Raw genomic sequence first — 22,363 nt, 5'->3', positions numbered from 1 at the left:
ACTCCTATTTGGCCAAATCTACCCTGGATTAAATTAAATAAGCTAATGTGTCAGTCTATATAAAAACAGGAAAAGGTTTTCAGTCTCACATAATAAAGAGACAAAAAAAGTTAAAAATAAAGCAACTCAGGCTTCCCTGGTGGCGCAGTGGTTAATAAGAATCTGCCTGCCAATGGAGGGGACACAGGTTTGAGCCCTGGTCTGGGAAGATCCCACATGCCACAAAGCAACTAAGCCTGTGTGCCACAACTACTGAGCCTACACTCTAGAGCCCGTGAGCCACAACTATTGAACCTACATGCCACAACTACTGAAGCCCACGCACCTAGAGCCTGTGCTCCACAACAAGAAAAGCCACTGCAATGAGAAGCCCACGCACCACAAAGAAGAGGAGCCTCCGCTCGCTGCAACTAGAGAAAGCCTGCGTGCAGCAACAAAGACACAATGCAGCCAATAAATTAATTAATTAAAAATAAAATTTAAAAAAGAGTTTGTTAAATAAATAAATAAAGCAACTCATCAGCTCAGCAAGTAAATGATGGAACTTTTAAGATTCTGATAGACAAACACTTACTCGACTCCAGATCATAGAATGAGTAAAGTTTCTCCGATTCAGAGGGTGTTTCTTCCATCTATGAAGAAAGAGGGAAAACACCAAAAACAATTTCAAGTGCTTCAATATATAAATGAATATGCTTGATTATCTTTAGATATTCAAATGCAAGTCTGTTAAAAAGACAATTTTCTATATATTTCTTCTCTTCATCACTTTCTTAGAGTTAAATTATTCAATCAGTTTCACAACTTAAAAATAAAATCTGTGTTGCAACTTGACCCACCAATTCAATTTCCAAATGCAAAATTCTTTTACAGGAAGTTTCCATACTTTTATTCCACCACCCCCCCCCCCATTCTACACCAGACTTGTAAGGACTATACTACTAATTACCATAGAAAAGCAAAGATGGATGAATAAAAATAAGAGTTTATTACAAACTGTGCAACCTTTGGGCATGTTACTTAACCTTGAGTCAAGAGGAGTCAATTTCCTTATGCGAAACTCAGTAATAATAGCACTGAGTTGTTGTGGGATGAAATAAGGTATATCAGAGACTGGAAATAGTAAGTGCTCACTAGAAGGTAGCTATCGTTACAATTGCTTTCTATTAGATTCTGATTCGGTAGGTCAGGGGTACCTTGCGTGATTCTGAAGCAACCCATTTCTGCTCTAAAAGTGGTTCTCTATCTTTTCAGTAATAAAGTTAAAAAAAAGTTCAGACTCAAATATCATATTATTATACTTTTAATATCCAGTGATTAAAGAAATGCATAATGACAAAGTTACTCTGAACTTATTAAAGCTTTAAAATAAATTTGTGTATTTTAGTTCAGCACAATATGTACATTTGAAAATAGTAGTAAGTATATATGACAGATGTTGTATATTGAGTTCAAAGACAATGCCCATTTGGTATTCTAAGTCCATTTTTTTTAGTACAGATGTAGTTGATATATAATGTTGCATTAGTTTTAGGTATATACTTTTAAATTCCTAAAATCCTCTATAAAATTTTACTGCAAAAAAAAAAGGTAATAAACAATAGGACAGAACAGAGCTAAAGCCTGCAATAAAGAGATATTCATGTTAAAGCCTGGCAAAAAAAAAAAACAAAACAAAACTGGAAGGTGTCACCAGTGGGGGATTTCACAGAATTCACTAGCTGCTTTGGCAGAGTAGGGAAAGGGATGGGAGAAAAAATTTCAATGAATGTTGGCTTTAAAAAAAAACAAAACGCAAAAACAAAAGATAAGCACTCTTCAGTTAATTATCATCTAAATAAAATCTCACTTGAAGAGAGAACCAAAAAAAAAAAAATTATATACTTGCCCTGTGCATTATTTCTCAGCAGAAAAGTAATAAAGGCAATTGAACAGACACCACTAACATCTCATGCCCCAAACATATAACCTTATGTTTCTGTTCACAGGAGATCACACACATGGCCTTCAAAAAGGGGCCATGCACTTCCTCACTGCCACTGATGCTGTGATTAACAGGAAAACAGCAAGTTCTGTCTTAACATACTCCCTGGAATAGTCCACCTTCTACCTTAACAAGGATTTAAATTCAGATTTAAATATACACACAATTGCAATTGCTTATGTTAAATTAAAATCCAAGCATATTTTGCGAGTTTTATACTCACAAGTTTGAAAACAACTCTGCCAAGAAGTCGGACAGAGTCGGGAGGATATCTGGGTTTGCAGCTTTTAAGGCATTTGCATTCTCGCCTGTGGTCCTGCCAAGCTTTTTTCTGTAAGACAAGAGTGATGAGGACACAGAAGACACAAAAATTTAACTTTCATTTACACTGGCTTTGAATGTTGAGTGTCATCAACATTAATTTAATTTCAACAGCCTAAATATTACTTCAAATAGAAAATGAAAGCAAGATTCTAATACTATTAACAATTCAAGATTCAGAGTGCAATTACCAGGCATGGACATAAAGAGCTTCCATTTCACCTCTGTCCTTCAATTTGTCCCAAGGTTATTACCTGGCTGGTAGAGCCCAAGAAAGAATCATTACGTCTTTCTTAATAATTTACAAGATAGTCTTTTAGGTGATTAAGTAGGATTCAATAATAGATAGTGATTTTGAACACAAAAAGAAAATATCACACCAGCTTAGAAAATAAAACACATAATTCAGAAAAATCAAAACAAGGCAGATAGTTTTTTGAATTTCTGTGCTGCTACAGTAAGTACAGAAATATCAAGAAGACTAACATAAAACAGAAAATCTTTTTGTTTTTGAAGACAACATAGGAAGGGATTATTAACTAAAATGACCAAATGTCATATTTACCCAAGACTGTCTTGGTTTATTTATGTCGTCCTGGCCTAATTATTAATAGTGCCCCTTTTCATTCTGAAATGTGTGATGTGGACAATAAATTATACAGTCACTTAACCCAGGATCCTAATCACGAGCTCGTGGGGCTGAAGACACCACAGAGCCAGTCGCCACTCTTGCAACACGAGGAGTGAGAGGACTGCATGGGCAGACAGTAACCTTCAGTCCTGTGTCAGAAATGCCATGACTCCCTTTACATGGGATTACCTCTATATGGAAACAACAACATCCAGGGTATCTAATATTTAACCCTGGCGAGTGGGAGACAAGTAGACCAAATATCTAATATGTTCTTTGCCACGTGAGAGCTGGAAGTTCCATCACTGAAACGCCTGATGCTTACATTCAGTCTTATTTCAGAAATTATAAACATGCTTCCCAGTTTCTGGGCCTATAAAATCCCCCTAGAAGAGCTTTCTCTTTTCCACTTACAGCACAACATACAGCACAACATGCAGCACAACCAAAATATTGGGTTGACCCAAAAGTTTGTTTGGGTTTTTCCGTAACATCTTACAGAAAAGCCCGAGTGAACTTTTTGGCCAACCCAATAGTACCCAGTTCACCTACATCAGCTTGCTGGGTGAAGGCGTGGTTTGTCTGCTGCTATTTCCTTGTAAACCAAATTCTGGAGTCATTTTTTTTAATTTAATTTTTTAAATTTAAACTTATTTTATTTATTTATATTATTATTTTTGGCTGCCTTTGGGTCTTCGTTGCTGCACACAGGCTTTCTCTAGTTGTGAGCAGGGGCTACTCTTCATTGCAGTGCATGGGCTTCTCAGTGCGGTGGCTTCTCTTGTTGCAGAGCATGGGCTCTAGGCGTGTGGGCTTCAGTAGTTGCAGCATGTGGGCTCAGTAGTGGCTTGTGGGCTCAAGAGCACAGCAATTGTGGCGCACGGGCTTATTTGCTTGGATGCATGTGGGATCTTCCCAGATCAGGGATCAAACCTGTGTCCCCTGCATTGGCAGTTGGATTCTTAACCACTGCACTACCAGGGAAGTACAGAGACATTGTTTACAAAGGGTACTTCTTCTATTACCTCTACTCACAGTTGCCTCATTTCATTCCTTCATATCCAGTATGGCAATGCTCTAGTGATCTTTTTTTTTTTAAGTATTTATACTTCACTCATTTCTAAATAAAACTGAGTTGCTTCAAAGTAAAGATAAGTATGAAATAAGGTAGTAAAATTAGGAACAGAAAGTGTTAAAATTATGAAAAACAAATAGTCCTCTAGCATTTACTTAGCATTCTACAGCGTGTGAAACACATGGCTAAGCAATTAAAAAATATTTCATTTGATTTTCACAATAATCCAAATGGTAGAAAGAAAGTAAGGCTCAAGAGCTGGGCTCTAACTACCAAGCTACATAAATATAAAGGGAGGAGAGTATAAATTCTTAGTAAGCTAAACAGGAGAGCTAAGTAATTGTCATGCTTGTGTGCAACATTTATTTGAGTTGCCTTACAGGCAAGGCAAAAAGAAAGCATAATGGTTTACATAATTCTCATCTGACAGAAGAGAAAAACACATAGCTTTACCAAGTATTAAATCACAGGAGGGATTTATTCCAAGAATGCTAATCAGCATACTGGCCAATGTCTTCGACAACAGTTCACAACAATGGCCTTTCACAGAGCTACTTTAATGTCAGTAGAATATAACCCAGTGAAAGAAAAGGTTTCTATTGTCCAGGGGGTAGTCTTAGACCAGCAATCAGAAAGTTCCAATGTGTTGTAAGATCCCTAAAATAAATATGGTTACGTTGCCAAATAAGTTTGAAAAACACTTCATATTGTAGACCCTGCTGAGAGATTTGAAATATATTTAAGCTTACTAGAAGTTCTAAAATGCTCTGTATTTAAGAAACTTGGATAAATAAGTTAACACAAGAGTCTCCTATGACTGTTACTACCATCCTTTGGGAAGTTAGGTTGGTATATACTGACTCAAATATACCTATACACTTTTTTTCTTTAGCTGGTCTTTGAACAAAGGTGAGTTAAGCAGACAAATTCACAGTCATTCGCACTGAAAGGAAACTCAAGAGTGGATATTTCTGATTACTGAGTGAAGGGAGAACCACAGTTTTGGTGGAAGAGTTTTCGTTTGGTATTGATAGCAGGCGTCTAGCTGGAAAAGAATCGCACCTAGTAAAATAAGGCTAAGATAATGGATCAAATGATCTTAAGAGCAGATTTTAATCAATACTTAACTATAAGGGATCACCCATAACTCTCCTGTTAAAACCTCCAGTTTTGAGCAGCTCAGCCTCCTGGAAGCTTACCAGGGAAAAATACCAGGGTACAACATGTACCCAAGGTAATGAATCATTTGATCTGTTAGATGACATTATTTGGAATGAAACTTCCAAACTTCAGAAAACTCTTGGCAAAAATGATTTTATTTCTTTAAGAAAATTAAAATTGAGCTCTTATTTCTCAACAGTAATTAGAAAGTAAACAATACATTTCTTTTTTTTTTAATTTTTAATTTTTTACAATAAACTGCATATATTTACGGTGTACAATTTGGTATCCCAATCTCCCAATTCATTCCCCCCTCCAACCCTCCCTGCTTTTCCCACTTGGTGTCCATATGTTTGTTCTCTACATCTGGGTCTCTGTTTCTGCCTTGCAAACCGGTTGATTTGTACCATTTTTCTATAGTCCACATATATTTGTTTTTCTCTTTCTGACTCACTTCACTCTGTATGACAGTCTCTAGGTCCATCCATGTTTCTACAAATGTCCCAGTTTCATTGCTTTTTACAGCTGAGTAATATTCCATTGTATGTATGTACCACATCGTCTTTATCCATTCACCTGTTGATGGACATTTAGGTTGCTTCCATGTCCTGGCTATTGTAAACAGTGCTGCAATGAACATTGGAGTGCATGTGTCTTTTTGAATTATGGTGTTCTATGGGTATATGCCCAGCAGTGGGATTGCTGGGTCATATGGCAACTCTATTTGTAGTTTTGCAAGGAACCTCCATACTGTTCTCCACAGTGGCTGTATCAATTTACATTCCCACCAGCAGTGCAAGAGCGTTCCCTTTTCTCCACACCCTCTCCAGCATTTACTGTTTGTAGATTTTCTGATGATGCCCATTCTCACCCGTGTGAGGTGATACCTCACTATAGTTTTGATTTCCATTTCTCTAATAATTAGTGATGTTGAGCAGCTTTTCATGTGCCTCTCGGCCATCCGTATGTCTTCTTTGGAGAAATGCCCATGTTTGGATTGGGTTGTTTGTTTTTTTGATATTGAGCTGGATAAACTGTTTATATAGTTTGGAGATTAATCCTTTGTCTGTTGATTCTTTTGCAAATATTTTCTCCCATTCTGAGGGTTGTCTTTTCGTCTTGCTTATAGTTTCCTTTGCTGTGCAGAAGCTTTGAGGTTTCATTAGGTCCCACTTATTTATTTTTGTTTTTATTTCCATTATTCTAGGGGGTGAGTCAAAAAAGATCTTGCCGTTATTTAGACAATACATTTCTTAAGGCTATTCCCAGATCACTGCATGAAAACATCGGACAACATACTTATCTTTCCACTTGCTTCAGCAAAAAAAGATGTTCATTCTTTTCATCTAAAAGCCAAATCAGATCTATATAAATATGGCAAGTAATCACACCACTTGAAACTGGCCTGCAACAGGGTCAACTTTACAACCTACTCCATTTCTTACCATGATATTAAAAACCATGTTTTTAAAACATTAGGGTCACATCTTACCATAAGGCTTACTAATAGAAGCATACCACAGAAAAGGCTTACAATGAAATCTTCTAAGCAACTGCATTTGACTTTGAAGCAAAACGTCACAATTATACAAAAACATCAGGCATTATATTTTCACTTTAACCTTGGTCAAGGCCTCAAGAGACACATTATATATCTACCACTTTCTCAAAGATAACCCCTTGATTTACTTTTTTCTATTTTCTTCTATTACTGCAAATACAGGATGTAATTAAGATTTTGTTCACAATACTGACTGTAATGTTTTCTGTTCTCACAGTTGAAAATTATCGATGATGTACAATAAGCACAAATTAGCATGAAAGAGAAAGGAAATTAAAATACTGCATTAAGAAACAAAGACAACAAGAGACAAGAGTTTTACATGGAGAAAAAAGAAATTAAGATGTCTTTGACTCAATTCCATGTATAAGTACATGTATGACTCAAAAACAACTTCAGATTCTATGCATTTTCATATGTTTTATAGTATTTATATTGATTTGGAACATAAACTGATAAACTGGTTTCCAATGGGAGTAATCCTAATCTTGGGAGTTGTTTGGGAATTTTGTGGGGGTATTTTTGTCACAGTGCTTGAGGAGCACCATGGGCACTTACTGGCCAGGAACCAGAGATGCTAGACATTCTGCACAGCACAGTTCCACACAATGAAGAACTGTTCCAAATCCAACAGGACTTTTAAACGTACAATCAGACATTCTATAAAGGTGACAAACTTGTTTACAATTGTCTGAGCCTAGAACTAAACCTCCTTTCACATATGAAAGCAAAGACTTTGTTTTAACATAGTCTTTTTTTCTTTTTTTAAAATTTATTTATTTATTGGCTACACTGGGTCTTCGTTACTGCACGTGGGCTTTCTCTAGTTACAGCGAGCAGGGGCTACTCTTTGTTATGGTGTGCGGGCTTCTCATTGCAGTGGCTTCTCTTGCTGCAGAGCACGGGCTCTAGGCACATGGGCTTCAGTATCTGCGGTACACAGGCTCAATAGCTGTGGCTCGCAGGCTCTAGAGCACAGGCTCAGTAGCTGTGGTGCACGGGCTTAGTTGCTCCGTGGCATGTGGGATCTTCCCAGACCAAGGCTCAAACCCGTATCCCCTGCACTGGCAGGCAGATTCTTAACCACTGCGCCACCAAGGAAGTCCCTAACGTAGTCTTAATAGCACTGAATTCTCTGGGTAAATGAAGGGAAGACTGCATTTTAAGAACTTTAGCTAAAATTATTCAATATTTCATAAAAGCATATCACTGAAGCCAACGTCAGTTGTAGTATTTGTGTTAACCAATAAAACACATTTTCTGATCTGCATTTTGTACTTCCCTTTCCACAGTGACTCTGTATAGGTACAAGTACATGATTTCTTAATTATGTCTTCTAGTCTAGTCACACCTGAGTATTTACACACTAAAGTACATATTATTTTAAGCTGTCTTCAAGTTTTTTCTCCTTTATGTTCCAGTTGTGGTATTAATATTGATACTGAATTTTGAAATGGTATTAATATTGAAATATGTAACTAAGTAGATTGTATTACCTAAGAAATTTCACTTCAAGATAGTAGAGGAGACAATAAAAATAACTATCATAGAAAGATGGAGTTGGGTCTAAGAGAGCCGAAAACCCTAGATCTAGAATAATGATACAGTTACTCACCACGCACATACATAAGAAAATATTTTTAAATGCAGAGAGTCTCATAGTACTGGTGAGATAGCATCAGGTGTCTAAATTGTTTTCAATCACTGTGGGGAATTCCATGCGTAGCTAAGGTTGAAAAACCGCTGAGCTAGACAAAATTAAAAAGATCACCATATATACTAAATAGATTAAACAACAAAATACTATTCTATATTTATAATTAAACTATTGCCCTATAAGAATTAACATTTTATTATACTGAGGTAGGAAAAGAGTTTCTAAACCAGGACATAAAACCCAGAAAGTATAAATGAAAATATGTACACATTAAACCACATAAAAATAAATAACTTGTAAATCAGAAGGAAGAAAACCGAATACCACAAAGATGGTTGAAAAATAAAGGTCAAACTAGGAAAACAAAATTTAAAATATATATGCAGATAGTGTTAAATGCCTCCAAAATACAAGGCAGTCTTTTTTTTTTTTATTTTTTTTTATTTTTTGGCACACGGGCTTAGTTGCTCCGCGGCATGTGGGATCTTCCTGGAGCTGGGATCGAACCCGTGACCTCTGCATTGGCAGGCGGATTCTTAACCACTGCACCACCTAGGAAGCCCCAGGCAGTCTTTAAAATAACTAAGAAAATGATATTTCCATAAAAATAGGGGGAAAAAGTGCAGTACATGAAGAGAAAATTCATGCTAAAAAAGAAATGCCAATAAACAAAAAATACAAACCAAACAAATGACCCAAAAAATGCTAATAAAAGCAAGATAACACAGGTGACCCACTAGTGTAGCAAAGATAAATGAAAATAACATTAATTCAGAAGTTTCTAGGGTATGGGGAAGTGGGGCCTTTCTAACCTTGTCCTTAGAATTGTTTCCCTAATCTTTCTGATGGGTGTTTGGTAGTGAACATCAGGATTTTTAATGCTCATTTTGCTGGCACAGATATAATATTTATAATGCAATTAATCCTAATTTAAATCATGTACATAAATAAGCTTAAGAATGCTCATTGTAGCTTTGTTAAAATACTGGAAAATTGGCAATAATTTCCCAGCTTTTCCTATAAGAAAAAGCTATTTTTGTTTTTCTCCTTATGCTTTCCCAGTATTGTTATCTTCTACAAATATCATATATTATATTTATAAATAAAAGCAAACATAATTAGCTTTCTTATAGCTAGTAACTGCAATTCGGGGGAAGAACTTTTACATGAAAGAGAAAGCAAAATCACTGTTAATAAACACAACTTTTCATTGTTTATTTTGGAAAACCTGGTTGTAACAAAAACCTTTTAAATGAATTAATTTTTAAATGTTAAAAAAAAGTTTCAATGAATTCTTTTGTAATACCAATGAAATCTTTTGCAACGTAAAGACTCAGTAAACTTTTAACAATTTTTAAATATTATTATTTTATTTGTTAATGTCTGGTTTTCTTAAGTATACTATAAATTAGGTGCATCATGCATGCAACAGGCATTCAATAGATATCTGATGATTTATTCTAAAATCAGTACCATTTAGGAGATATAATTTACTATATATTTATCATTGTTTATTTGAAATTAAGGCCATGCAAAAAGAAGGTCAGGAAAATCTCTAATAATTCTTGCTTTGGTCAGTCTGAGATGGTCTTGATTGCTTAATCATGAAAGCAGAGGATTAATGAGATGTTACAATAGAAAGAGAAAATCCATTTACTACTTCTTTCTTACACAAAATAACCTTTACACTATTATTGTAACGTTTCCCTCCGTGCCTTGGATACAAAGCCACTACAGCTCAATAACCCATTTAAATACTACTTAACATTGATTAAATACTCATTTTGGGGGCAGCTTATGATTTTGTGGGAGGGAGTGTGGGAAGAGTTAATACATATTGAGCCCAGTTTGGGTAAAACACATCTAATTCACAACCAGGGCTCACTAGACATTTATTCTGCAAGAGGACTAGATTCAATCATCTCTAAGGCAGCCTCTCAATGATAAAAAATCTATGATTCTGTAATATTCATTCCTAACAAATATCTGAATTATGTCAAAAAGGCATGAAACCTCCCCATGTTAGGCTTACAGAGAACTGAAAATTTGGAACGGTATTTTCCTCAGATTTGGGGTCATTTAAAGATGAAGAAATTGGCTTAAATATGTAAAAAAGAAAACGAATTCTTTTAAGCCAGCTTATTCAACAAGTTCCTTGTAATTTATAACCACTATTAATTGAACATCTTCTATGTGAAATATTGTGATTTTTTTAAAACACATATTCATGCCTCACTCCACTCACAATCAAGCATCTACAGAGATCTCCTATGGGAAAAACTTAGATAGTTGAGTTGCCATGCAACTTGCAGGAAAGAAAAGAGACCTAACAGTTTTCCATTCACTTACAGACTCCTTAATAACAAATAAATAATATCTCCTTCTTCATGCTTCAAATGTATTACATTAATGAATTACAGGTTGACAGATGCATGAAGACCTGAAAAGCTGGAAACTGGGAAAAGAAAACTGGAAAGCTAAGCATGCTGTCTAACAAGCTACAGTTGACTGACAGGTATTGATTAAAATCTTGCATAAAATCTCCTTAGAGCACACTAGAGACCCAGTGATATATATTAGACTTATCACTTTAAAAGCTTTCTGGATGCTGTATCAAATGTAGAACAAGAGTGCCCTTCTACTAGCCTTAATCAAATTAGACAGATAGGTCCAAATATAAAGACAGAGTAAGGCAGGAGGATGGTCATAGGGCAAAAAGCTGACAAAGGAAACAAGAATAAATTATTACTCCTTAGGAAAATGGGAATTGCAGTCTCCTGGTTAACTGATGAACCTTATAATAAATAACAACATTAGAGTCCCAAAGTAAGTCAATCATCACCTAGTACAAGGTCAATCCACTCTGCCACTTGCTTTTGTAAAGTTTTATTGAAACACAGTCACACTCATAGTGTATACACTTACTAATTTTACACTACGACAACAGAGCTGAATAGTTATGATAGAAATCCTATGGCCCACAAAGTCTAAAATGTTTATTATCTCACCCTCTACTGAAAAAGCTGCCAACCTCTGATCTAGTGAGAGGTCATATTAAGATGGAATGACCTGATACATTTTAGCTGGAAGAGCAAAATAAATCATTCACCCCATAGACTTCTTTGAAAGAAATTTCCATGCTAGATCAATCAAAACATCAACCCCAAGTTCTAGTGGAATGTGGCAGATGGGGCACATGCATTTTATCTCCCCAACACAAGTAATTATCAAGTTTTTAACTCCCAAAGTGAACCAAAAGGGCCATCAATGCATGAGGGGATATAAATCATAAAGTGGGGGTAAGAGAATAGGCTACAAAAACAGGACAAAGGAGGTCACCTCAAAGTCAGGTAACTTTGGAGGAAGTTACCTTCAAAGTCTTTGACTCCTTCCAAGCATAACTCCAACAAGAATTTAGAATTGAAGACTACATATGGGACAGAGAATGGGACTGAAAGGTGAGTGAAAAAGAGAATTAACTGAAGTCTGTATAACAGAGTCCCAAAACACCTCCGTACTATTGGCATGATTTTAAATAAGCAGTGAAGTATTAAAATGGAGTCTCTAGTTAGACTGCCATACAGAGTGAAGTGAGTCAGAAAGAGAAAAACAAATATCGTATATTAACACATATATGTGGAATATAGGAAAATGGTACAAATTAACCGGTTTGCAAGGCAGAAATAGAGACACAGATGTAGAGAACAAACATATGGACATCAAGTGGGGAAAGTGGGGAGGGTTGGAGGGGAATGAATTGGGAGATTTGGATACCAAATTGTACACTCTAAACATATGCAGTTTATTCTCTGTTAACTATCTCAATAAAAGTTCTTAAAAAAGAAAAAAGAAAAAAAAATGGAGTCTCTAGTTGAATGTGATGATAGAGTATCACTGATCTAGACCATTGCTTTAGCCTTCTATTTGGTCTTCTTTCCCCAATGCTTACCATCTTATAATGGTTTTCTCAAACAGCAGTCTCATTCTTTGAGTAGCTTAAACGGTTGTGATCACTTTATCACAGGGGAAGAAAGAAGATCTATGCAAACTTGATGATTCTTCAGTGAGCAATATTTTTTAAAGAATTTGTTGAGATATAAATTACATTACAATAAAATGTATCCATTTTAAGAGTATAGTTTTATGTAACCAACACCAAAATTAAGATATAGATTGTTATTACTCCCAAAAGTTCCTTTGTGGGTCTTTACATTCAAGCCCTCAATCCCTGGCAACCAGTGATCTGGTCTCCATCATTATAGACTAGTTGTGCCTGTTCCGAAACAGTATTACTTCTTTCCATCTGGCTTTATTTCCTCCATATAATGTTTCTGAAATTCACTCATGCTGCTGCATGTATCAACAGTTCTCTTCTATGGCTGAGTAATAGTAAATTGTGTGTGTATCTATGTGTGTAAACACACACACACTCTCTCTCTCTCTCTCTCTCTACCAGGAGTAGAATTGCTGGGTTAGTTGGTAAGTGTACATTTAACACATTCAGAAACTACCAAACTTTCTCAAAACAGTTGTAACATATCACATTCCCACCAGCAGAGAATGAGGTTCCAGTTGTTCTACTTCCTTGTCAGCACTTGGTATAGTCGGTCTTTCCCATTTTAGCCATTCTAGTGGGTATGTAATGGTATCTCGTGGTTTTCATTTTCATTTCTCTGATGAGTAATAATATTGAGCATCTTATACTGTATACCTTACTGAAGTGTTTATTCAACTCTTTGGTCCATTTTACTGGATTATCTTTCTATTGAATGTAAGCACTGTTTAACAATTGTGGATACAACTCCTTGGTTGGATATGTATGCATTACAAATATTTTCCCTAGCCTGTGGTTTGCCTTTTCATTTTCTTAGTGATGTCCTCCAAAGAACAGAAGGGTTCATCTTTGATAAAGTTCACTTCATCAATATTTCTTCTATAGTTAGTGCTTTATGCATTCAGTCTGAGAAACTTTACCTACCCTGAGTCCAAAGATTTTCTCCTAAGTTTACTTCTAAAAGTTTTATAGCTTTAGCTTTTAAGTTTAAGCCTGTAATCTATTATGAGACTTTGGTGGGAGAAAACTGTATTTATATCATTTCTTTTCCATGTGTATATCTATCACAATTTGTTGAAAAGACTATCCTTTCAACATTGAATTACCTTGGCACCTCTGTATAAAATCAACTGGCTATATATGTGTAGGGCTGTATTTATATTTTTAAAATTTTCTGTATATTATGATATTTTGACATCTTAAAAACCTTTCTGGCTGGAGAGAGGCTGCCCATCCCTGAGCTAGCCAATTCTTAGAGACAGCAAAGGGCTCAGCAGGGAACATGCCTTTGATATGCAAACTAACCAATCCAGAGCCCTACCTCCTACAACTGCTTTCAAATTCATAGAGCCAGGTACCAGGCAACTAGAGACCACTTCTATAGCTCAAAGCCCTCTGGGATTATTCAAAGCAGCCAATCCTAAACTGTTTACCTTACCCTGCCTTACCTCTCCTGCAGAAACCTTCATAAAGGTTCTAGCCTCAGTTTTCCCCTCTCTTCTCCTTTCTGTCTCCTGACCACTCTAGGCTTCTCCCACATGATGCTGTGCAGCAATCCATGCCTCCTGTTTCTAGGATCTATGATTACAGTAAATGGTTTTTCCTGAGTTTGAGTCCCCTCTTTTGGCCACAGTTAACTATCACATAAAAGAACACAGAACGGGGCCAATTTCTGGACTCTTTATGGTATTCATTGCTCTATATGTCTACCCTAACACCACTGCCTTCACTACTGTAGCTTTAGAGTAAGCGTTTAAATCAAGTGGTCTAAGTCCTCCAACTTTGCTCTTCTTTTACATAAGGGACTCAGTTTAAGTCTCTTGCATTGCCACATACATTTCAGTCAGCTTATCAATCTGTGGGACTTTGAATGCGACGGCATTGAATCTGAATCTGGAAAGCGATATTTTAAAAATGACTTATTATGACTTTTTGCTGATTTTGAATTTTTAAAATCAATGCACATTACTTAATTTTGTGTTCTAGAGCAGCATATAAATATCATTAACTTTGACAATATTAAAGTAAAGGTATAGCTGGCAAACTATGGAAAATAGAGTGATAAGAGATAGAGGAAAGAGTGGGAATACTAATATCTTCACCTTAAAAGTAGGGAATCAAGAGATACTGTCTATAATTGATAAAACATAGATGGTGGCTTGCACATATTGTTTAAAGTTACAGACATGAGAAAAGGAAATTGAACCTAATAGGCATATAACAGTTACTGCCAAAAACCAAGGAGTCATTCTTTTTTTTTTTTTTTGGCCGCACTGCGCAGCTTGTGGGATCTTAGTTCCCCAACCAGAGATTGAACCCACGCCCCTTGCATTGGAACTGCAGTCTTAACCACTGGACTGCCAGGGAAGTCCCCAAGGAGTCATTCTTGATTTTTCTCTTTCTCTCTCCATCCCCATATTCATTCTCCTTACATTTTTTTCATGCAGTCCCAGCCCCTACTCTGAGCAAGTATATTCAGTTGCCTATTCAACATCTCCATGTATATGTTTAATAGGCCTAAACTAAAAATTTGTAAATTAGAATTCTCTTCTCAGAACTTACTCTTCACTAAGATTTCTTTAAGTCACTAAATAGCACCACCATTCGCCCAAAGTTGCTGAGCGCAGAAACTTAAAAGTTCTATCTCTATTCTTTTTGTCTCACCTCATATATCTAACCTATTAGCAAACTCTTTCAACCACACCTGCAAAATACATCTCGAATCCAATAATTCATTACCACCTCTACTGCTACCACTCTAATCCAAGCCATCAAAGCTCTTGACTAGGGCTTCCTAGGTGGTGCAGTGGTTGGGAATCCGCCTGCCAATGCAGGGGACACGGGTTCGATCCCTGCTCCAGGAAGATCCCACGTGCCATGGAGCAACTAAGCCTATGAGCCACAACTATTGAGCCCATGTGCTGCAACTACTGAAGCCCATGCGCCTAGAGCCCGTGCTCCACAACAAGAGAAGCCACAGCAATGAGGAGCCCACGTACCACAACAAAGAGTAGTCCCCACTCACCGCAACTAAAGAAAGCCCACGCACAGCAACAAAGACCCAACACAGCCAATAAAATAAATAAGTTTATTTAAAAAAAAAAAAAAGCTCTTCACTACATCAGTGCTTGGCATATGCTGAGTTCTCAACTTGAATGCATGTATGAATGAATGAATGAATGCATGTATCCATGAGGAAATTCAGTCAGTTCTTCCTTCAAGAGATACTCCAAATCTAACCAATTCTTTTTGCTGTTACTCCTCTAGTTCTAGACACCATCCTATGGCAACCACACTAGTGTAACAACCTCCTAACTGGTTTCTCAGCCTCTACCCTTGCTCTCCTATAACCTATCCCAAGAGCAGTCAGAAAAATTCCTTTAAAATCCCAATCATACCATAACACTGATCCCCCTCCCCTTCCCAGAACCCTACAGTAGCAGCCTATCACACATAGAACAAAATGTTTATTTTTAGCCATCATACACAATGGCCTCATAACCTGGCCCCTCCTATCTCTCTCATCTATCTCCTACAACTCTCTTCGTTGCTTACTCTGGTCCACCATACTGGCTTTCTTGTCCTTCACTGAACGCACTATATTCATTCCTGCTTTTACACCTGATGTATATCCAACCTGAAACTCCCTTCTCCAATCTTCACATGTCTTGATTACTTCTTCCCAGTCTCCACTCAAATGCCACCTCCTGAGAGGTCTTAGGTAGACAGACAGATACAGAAATAGTTATCTCCCTATAGACATAGATATATAGATACAGATAAAGATACTGGTACGGATATACATATAGATATATAGAGAAGTTAAATATAGGTATGTATATGTACATATGTGTGTACACGTATACATGTACACACACATACACATACATATAGCCCCCCAATCCTTATCATTTTCTCTTACCCCCTTTATTTTAGGCATAAAAATAAGACAATATTATATATGTCTTACAAGGAAAATGAAAGCTCCATAAAGGCAAGGGTTTTCTGTGTCTTGTTCAATAGTATTGTGCCAGAGCCAAGAAAAGTCCTGACACCGGCACTAATATTTGCTGAGTAAATTAACAAGTGGATGAACCCCTTACCAAGTCCTTCAAGTCTTAATTCACTGACCTCACCTCCAACTGCTTTTTTTCCCCTATGATTCATTTTTTTCAGACGTTAATTTTTAGAGCAGTTTTAAGTTCACAGCGTTGAGAGGAAAGTACATAAAGTACATAAAGTTCCCCCTCTGCCCCCACACATGTACAGCCTCCTCTATTATCAACATCCCCATCACAGCGGTGCATATGTTACAACTGATGAACTTCGGTTAACACATCATTATCACTCAAAGCCCACAGAGTGCATTAGGGTTCCCTTTTGGTACTAAACATTCTATGGGTTTGAACAAATGACATGTGTCCACCATTATCCACCTCCTTTTTTTTTTTCCCCAAAGTACAATTTAAATTTATTAATAACTTGTTTTTTAAAACTCTGAGAACCAGGTATGTAATGAACTGGAAAAAAAATGTTTCTGGCAAGTTCTCAGTTTTGACCACTGAATTTCTCTATTTTCCAGATAACCAGAAGCATCTATAACTCAAAACACGCAGAACACATAACTTCAAAATACTCTGTAAAAATCAAGGCAAGAAAGTTAAGGTGTTTTACTCTTTAGCATTATCTAATTGTAAGTCATAAAGTCATTTTTGTTTGTGGTGATCATATTTGGTAAAATAATCAGGACATACTCTGATAAGACACTGTTCTCATTTTTTTATATGAATTTGTGGATCTGTTTACATCCAACTCCTTTTCATTCCTCTAACATGACAAGTTTTTTCCTCTTCAGTGCCTTTACATTTGCTGTTCCTTTTACATAAAAAAATCTTTCCATGACTGGGTACTTTTAGATTCCAGGCCAAATGCACCTCTACAGGAAGCCCTTCTGTAACCACCTATGCAAAGGTCAGCCTGTGATCATCCAAATCACACCCACTCATATAACCCTAGCATTTATTACTGTCTGTCTCCTCACGCCTATAAACTGTATGAAAGCCAGGGCCCTGTTTACTTGTTCACTGCTAACTGCCCACCACCCCAATCCCAACTTAGAACAGTGACTAGCTAGCAGGTACTCAATAAATATCTGTAGCGTAAACTGTGGCTGAATGGAGGATCCTGATAGAGCTATATGAAAAGAGAGCAAGGAAGCAGATGCTGACATAAGTGAGTTAAATTCTTTTGTCTATCAGAGCAGGAAGTTAATAGATAATGCCTGTACTGATGAATCAAGATATGTTAAAACCTTAAAAATGCATTCCAGTATACATTAGGTGCAGACATGCAGTGTTTGAGTCCACTTATATGAGGTATCAGGGACAGTCAAGTTCAAAGAGTCAGAAAGTACACTGGTAGATGCCAGGGGCCAGTGGGGGGACAGGGGGATGGGAATGGGGAGTTAGTACTTAAAGAGGACAGAGCTTCAGTTTAGGAAGGTGAAAAATTCAGGAGATGGATGATGATGAGAGTTGCACCGCAATGTGAATGTACTTAGTGCCACTGAAATGGACAGTTAAATATGGTTAAAATAGTATGTTTTATATTATGTGACATTTACCACAATAAAAAAAAATTTTTTAATTATCCCTCCCTGTTAGAATTTATATTATACACAGGCAAGGATATCTGTCTGTCTCTCCCCGCCTGGAGGCATTCTAAGTGCCAATAATAGTCACTGGCTCCATAATTTTTGAGTAAGAGAAGAGGCTTACGAAAGCGTGACAGTATAGAAATGCAGTAGGCTCAGCTCGACAGCTCTAAATAAACACTTGTCGAATAAAAGAAAAAAAGACATATTGTGTCTCACTTATATGTGGAATCTAAAAAAAAAAATTATAGATACAGAAAATAGACAGGTGTTTGCCAGAGGCAAGAGATGGGGGAGGGGAGGGGAAGAAATGGGTGAAGATGGTCAAATGGTTTATAAGAATTAGATAATTCCTGGGGAGGGCCTCCCTGGTGGTCCAGTGGTTAAGACTCTGTGCTTCCAATGCAGGGGCCACAGGTTCGATCCCTAGTTGCGGAACTAATATCCTACGTGCCATGCAATGTGGACAAAACAAAACACAAACAAACAAAATTCCTGCGGATGTAATGTACAGGATGGTGACTACAGTTAACAATACTGTACTGTATATTTTAAAGTTGATAAGAGTAGATCTTAAATGTTCACATCACGAGAAAAAAAATTATAATTACGTGTGGCAATGGATGTTAACTAAACTTATTGTCATGATCACTTTGCCACATATACACCTATTGAATCATTATGTTGTACATCTAAAACTAATACAATGTTACATGCCATTTTTATTTCCATCTAAAAAAGAAATATTACTACAGACAGGTTATTTAGAGATAATGTAATCTTAAAATCTAATTCAACAGTTATCACTAATGAAGGCATTCATTCATTCATTCACTCAACCAATTATGCTATATCTGCAGCCGTGCACCATGCACAGAGCACACCCTCAAGGAGCCTGACATCTAAGTGCAGAAACAGGTAATTAACCCCCAAATTAACACAATTAAATTTCTGTATGATAAAGGAGGGACACAAACTAGTCTCAGGGGCTTAGAAAAGAAGGCAGGTGACATTTAATCTGAGCTCTAAAGGATAAACAGGAGTTCAGCAGCTAGGGGGAGAGGTCTGGTCCAGGCCCAGGGACTTACATAGCGGAAGGCCCAGAAGTAAAAATGTAACAAAGTCTGCAGGTTTGAAGTTCATCCTGAGAAAAGAGAGGGCCAGGGTTTCAAGCTGGTGAGTGATAGATCATGCTTACATTCTAGAATAAAATAATCATTTTGGTTCCTGTGTAGAAAACAGAATAGAAGCTAGCAAGCGCTTAAAGACTGCAGCCAACCTAGGAAAGAGCGACACGCACAAGAGTAGTGGTAGAAAAGTTAAAGAGAAGTGAACCAATTCTGATCTTCAGGTGGTAGAATCAGCAGGACATGCTGATTAATGGGATGTGGAGCCAAGAAAGAATGTAAATCAGATGATGACACCCTGGCAACTAGAACTGCTGAGTGGTCAGTGAGATTATTCACTGAGGTTGAAAAATGTGAAGGAAAGCAGGTTAGGGGAAAGATAATGCACTCAGGTATAGATACACAGCATTTGAGATAGCTGTACAACACCCAAGGAGAGGCGTCCCATAAGACATGGGTCTGGTGCTCAGGAGAAAGGTGGAGGCTGGAGATGGAGTCTTGAGAATAACTAATATACAGGTGCCAATTGAAGCCATGGGAGTAGATGGGACCACTCTGCAGGCAAATGTTAAGTGAGAACAGAAAAGCTCATGGCTGCAGACATTTGTAGAAGTCAAAAAGTTAAATATGATCAAGTAATTTTAACTTTTATACAATATTCCCTTTTTGTTTACAATTAGATATGAAGCCAACTCCTCTACAGAGCAGCCAGTGTATGTCCTATCAGCCTGAAGCCTGGCACAGAGCTGTTTATAAAAACCAAGGGCTTGGCTGTCTTCATTAGCATTGCCTTGAGTGTGATACTCTAGAAACCAACTTATTAAATCACCCTGTTAAGTGCTTACTCATGTGGGATTCATCAAAAATGAATCAAATCGTTCAACTCAACATAAAATGCAAACTCAAAATATGATTCACATTTTAAAAGAGGTCTATAATTATCAACATAAAATAGAGCCTCTTTCTGCTAGTATAGTACTTTTAAAAAGTATATAAACTGCAATTTGATGCAACTCAACATAAAATGAAAACTCAAAATATGATTCACATTTTAAAAGAGGTCTATAATTATCAACATAAAATAGAGCCTCTTTCTGCTAGTATAGTACTTTTAAAAAGTATATAAACTGCAATTTGATGTGGTACCCAGCTCAGCAATTAATTCGATTAGAAATGTACATATTATGAATCAAATTAAATCCAGCAGAGACGAAATAATAATTGGTGAGTTTGTTTAAAATTGGTTTACTTGCTATCTGTATTACAAATTTTGAGACTGTTGTTTCATAAGAAAACTTAGCTTGTTCCTCCTCTTTGATCTCACAATCATCTGTGATATGCTGATCATGTCAATATAGAAATAAGACTGGATCCCATATATAACCCCTCTATTATATTACAAGACACCTCATAACAAGGTATATACAGAGAAACACAAGCAGTTCTGTACACGGCAGTAAATATATACCTACGTATGTATACTATGTATAAAGCACAGACTAACAGTTTGGTGTGTAGCCTCCACTCACAAAACAAACACAAGGAGATTACCTCTGGAAAACAAGTAGGAATGGGAGAAGAATGCTGGAGAAAGACTTTTACTTTTTACTCTGTATTAGTCTATACCGTGCTAATTTTTGTAATGCAAATCGTATCCTTGTAACACTTATGTTTAAAAATGAAGTGTGAAAACTGATGCCACTGATACCTTCCTTATGGGCACAGGGGTGGACAATTCGATGCAAGGGCCCCACACATCAAATGCTAAGCTAGTGAGCAAAAGTTATGTCCCCCTAGGGTAAACGTATTATAGATTTTATGCTGTGAATTCACATCCTCTATATCAGTTTCCATTCTAAGTGCTTTTGTTCATTACTGTTCATAGTTCAGTTTGTCAGTTTAATTTTGTGCTGCTTTGTAGGTATCCACAATAATTACAATGTTTAATGCTGTACCTTAAGGGGGAGCTTAACAGAGCAGTTTAAATGCATATGTTCTGCCCATTCTTTGACTCCCATCCCACCTCTACACACACACCCCATTCCCCCCACACACATACAAGCATATCCACTAGCTGTGTTATATGTGATATCTTTCATTTTACTAGCTATTTTCCCATTACCTTCTATAGTATATCTGACGATGACATTATTATTGATGCTACAGTAAACAGCTAATATATGTGATAAAAATACATGCACTGTAATGAATCAAAATGACATACCTACCCACCAGACTCCTTCTAATTCTAATCAGACAATAGGTTTTGCCTTTTTTTTTTTCCTTGAGTGTACCACAAAACGAGGAAGTAGCACTGGGGAAAAACATTCATAAAAACAAGGGAAAATAAAAGTAAACGTTTTGTTTATTGAGAACTGAAAGGAAGCTCATCTAGAAAATCTGTATCAAATAATATAATTCATTTGGTTCTACATGTAGTCTTCTTAACTTGAAGTTCCCTGAAACATGTAGCTCAGTTTCACATGAATAAAATACCTGAAACAGCACCATAAAACAGTCTTTCTAGAATTTACCTTGTAGAAAATGCCTGTTTTTTTTCATTTTTTGTTTTTTCTTGTTATTATTGCTAACGAGCTTACATAACTCTGGTATCTTTAAAACTCTGATAGAATTTTTGGTTTAAAAAATGAGGTAAAAATCATTCAATTATTTTTCACATTCCTTATTTTTATTAAGAAAATGTTATTTTTAACCTTCTATTTTTGTACTTTTTTGTTTTATATTCCTTGGGGATACAGCACATCCTTATTAAAAATAAAATAAAATAGAAAATGGAAAACAACACCTAATCAGAATGTTAGAACACAAATGAAATTCAGGATTAGAAGAGACATTAAAAGTTTGGATTCTGACCACCCAGGTTCATTTCTGAAACTGCAGAGCCTACTAGCTATGGAATATTTGGCAGGCTGCTTGCCATTCTATACCTCAGTTTCCTTATTAGTAAAATAAGCACAATAATAATACTTAGTCCTTTCAAGATTCTTGTTAAGATTAAATAGTATGGGGATATATGCACAAATACAGCTGATTCACTCTGTTGTACAGCAGAAACTGGCACAAGAGTGCAAAGCAACTGTACTCCAATAAAGAGCTTTAAAGAAAAAGAACAGAATAC

At 36.6% G+C, this 22,363-nt stretch overlaps 1 protein-coding gene across 1 annotated transcript in view; it reads right to left on the bottom strand.

Moving 5' to 3' along the window:
* Nucleotides 1-22,363, bottom strand: part of SMYD3 (SET and MYND domain containing 3) — a 684,321-nt gene that overhangs the window by 494,956 nt on the left and 167,002 nt on the right. The window contains exons 3-4 of the mRNA XM_057726238.1: nucleotides 2,208-2,315; nucleotides 575-632 (exon numbers count right to left, since the gene is read on the bottom strand). Of these exons, the coding sequence (XP_057582221.1) occupies nucleotides 575-632; nucleotides 2,208-2,315 (166 nt within the window). The remainder of the gene's footprint in view (nucleotides 1-574; nucleotides 633-2,207; nucleotides 2,316-22,363) is intronic.

This window comes from Hippopotamus amphibius, chromosome 3, assembly GCF_030028045.1.
Source record: "Hippopotamus amphibius kiboko isolate mHipAmp2 chromosome 3, mHipAmp2.hap2, whole genome shotgun sequence".
NCBI classification, from domain to species: Eukaryota; Metazoa; Chordata; class Mammalia; order Artiodactyla; family Hippopotamidae; genus Hippopotamus; species Hippopotamus amphibius.
This window is presented reverse-complemented; position numbering and strand designations above follow the sequence as displayed.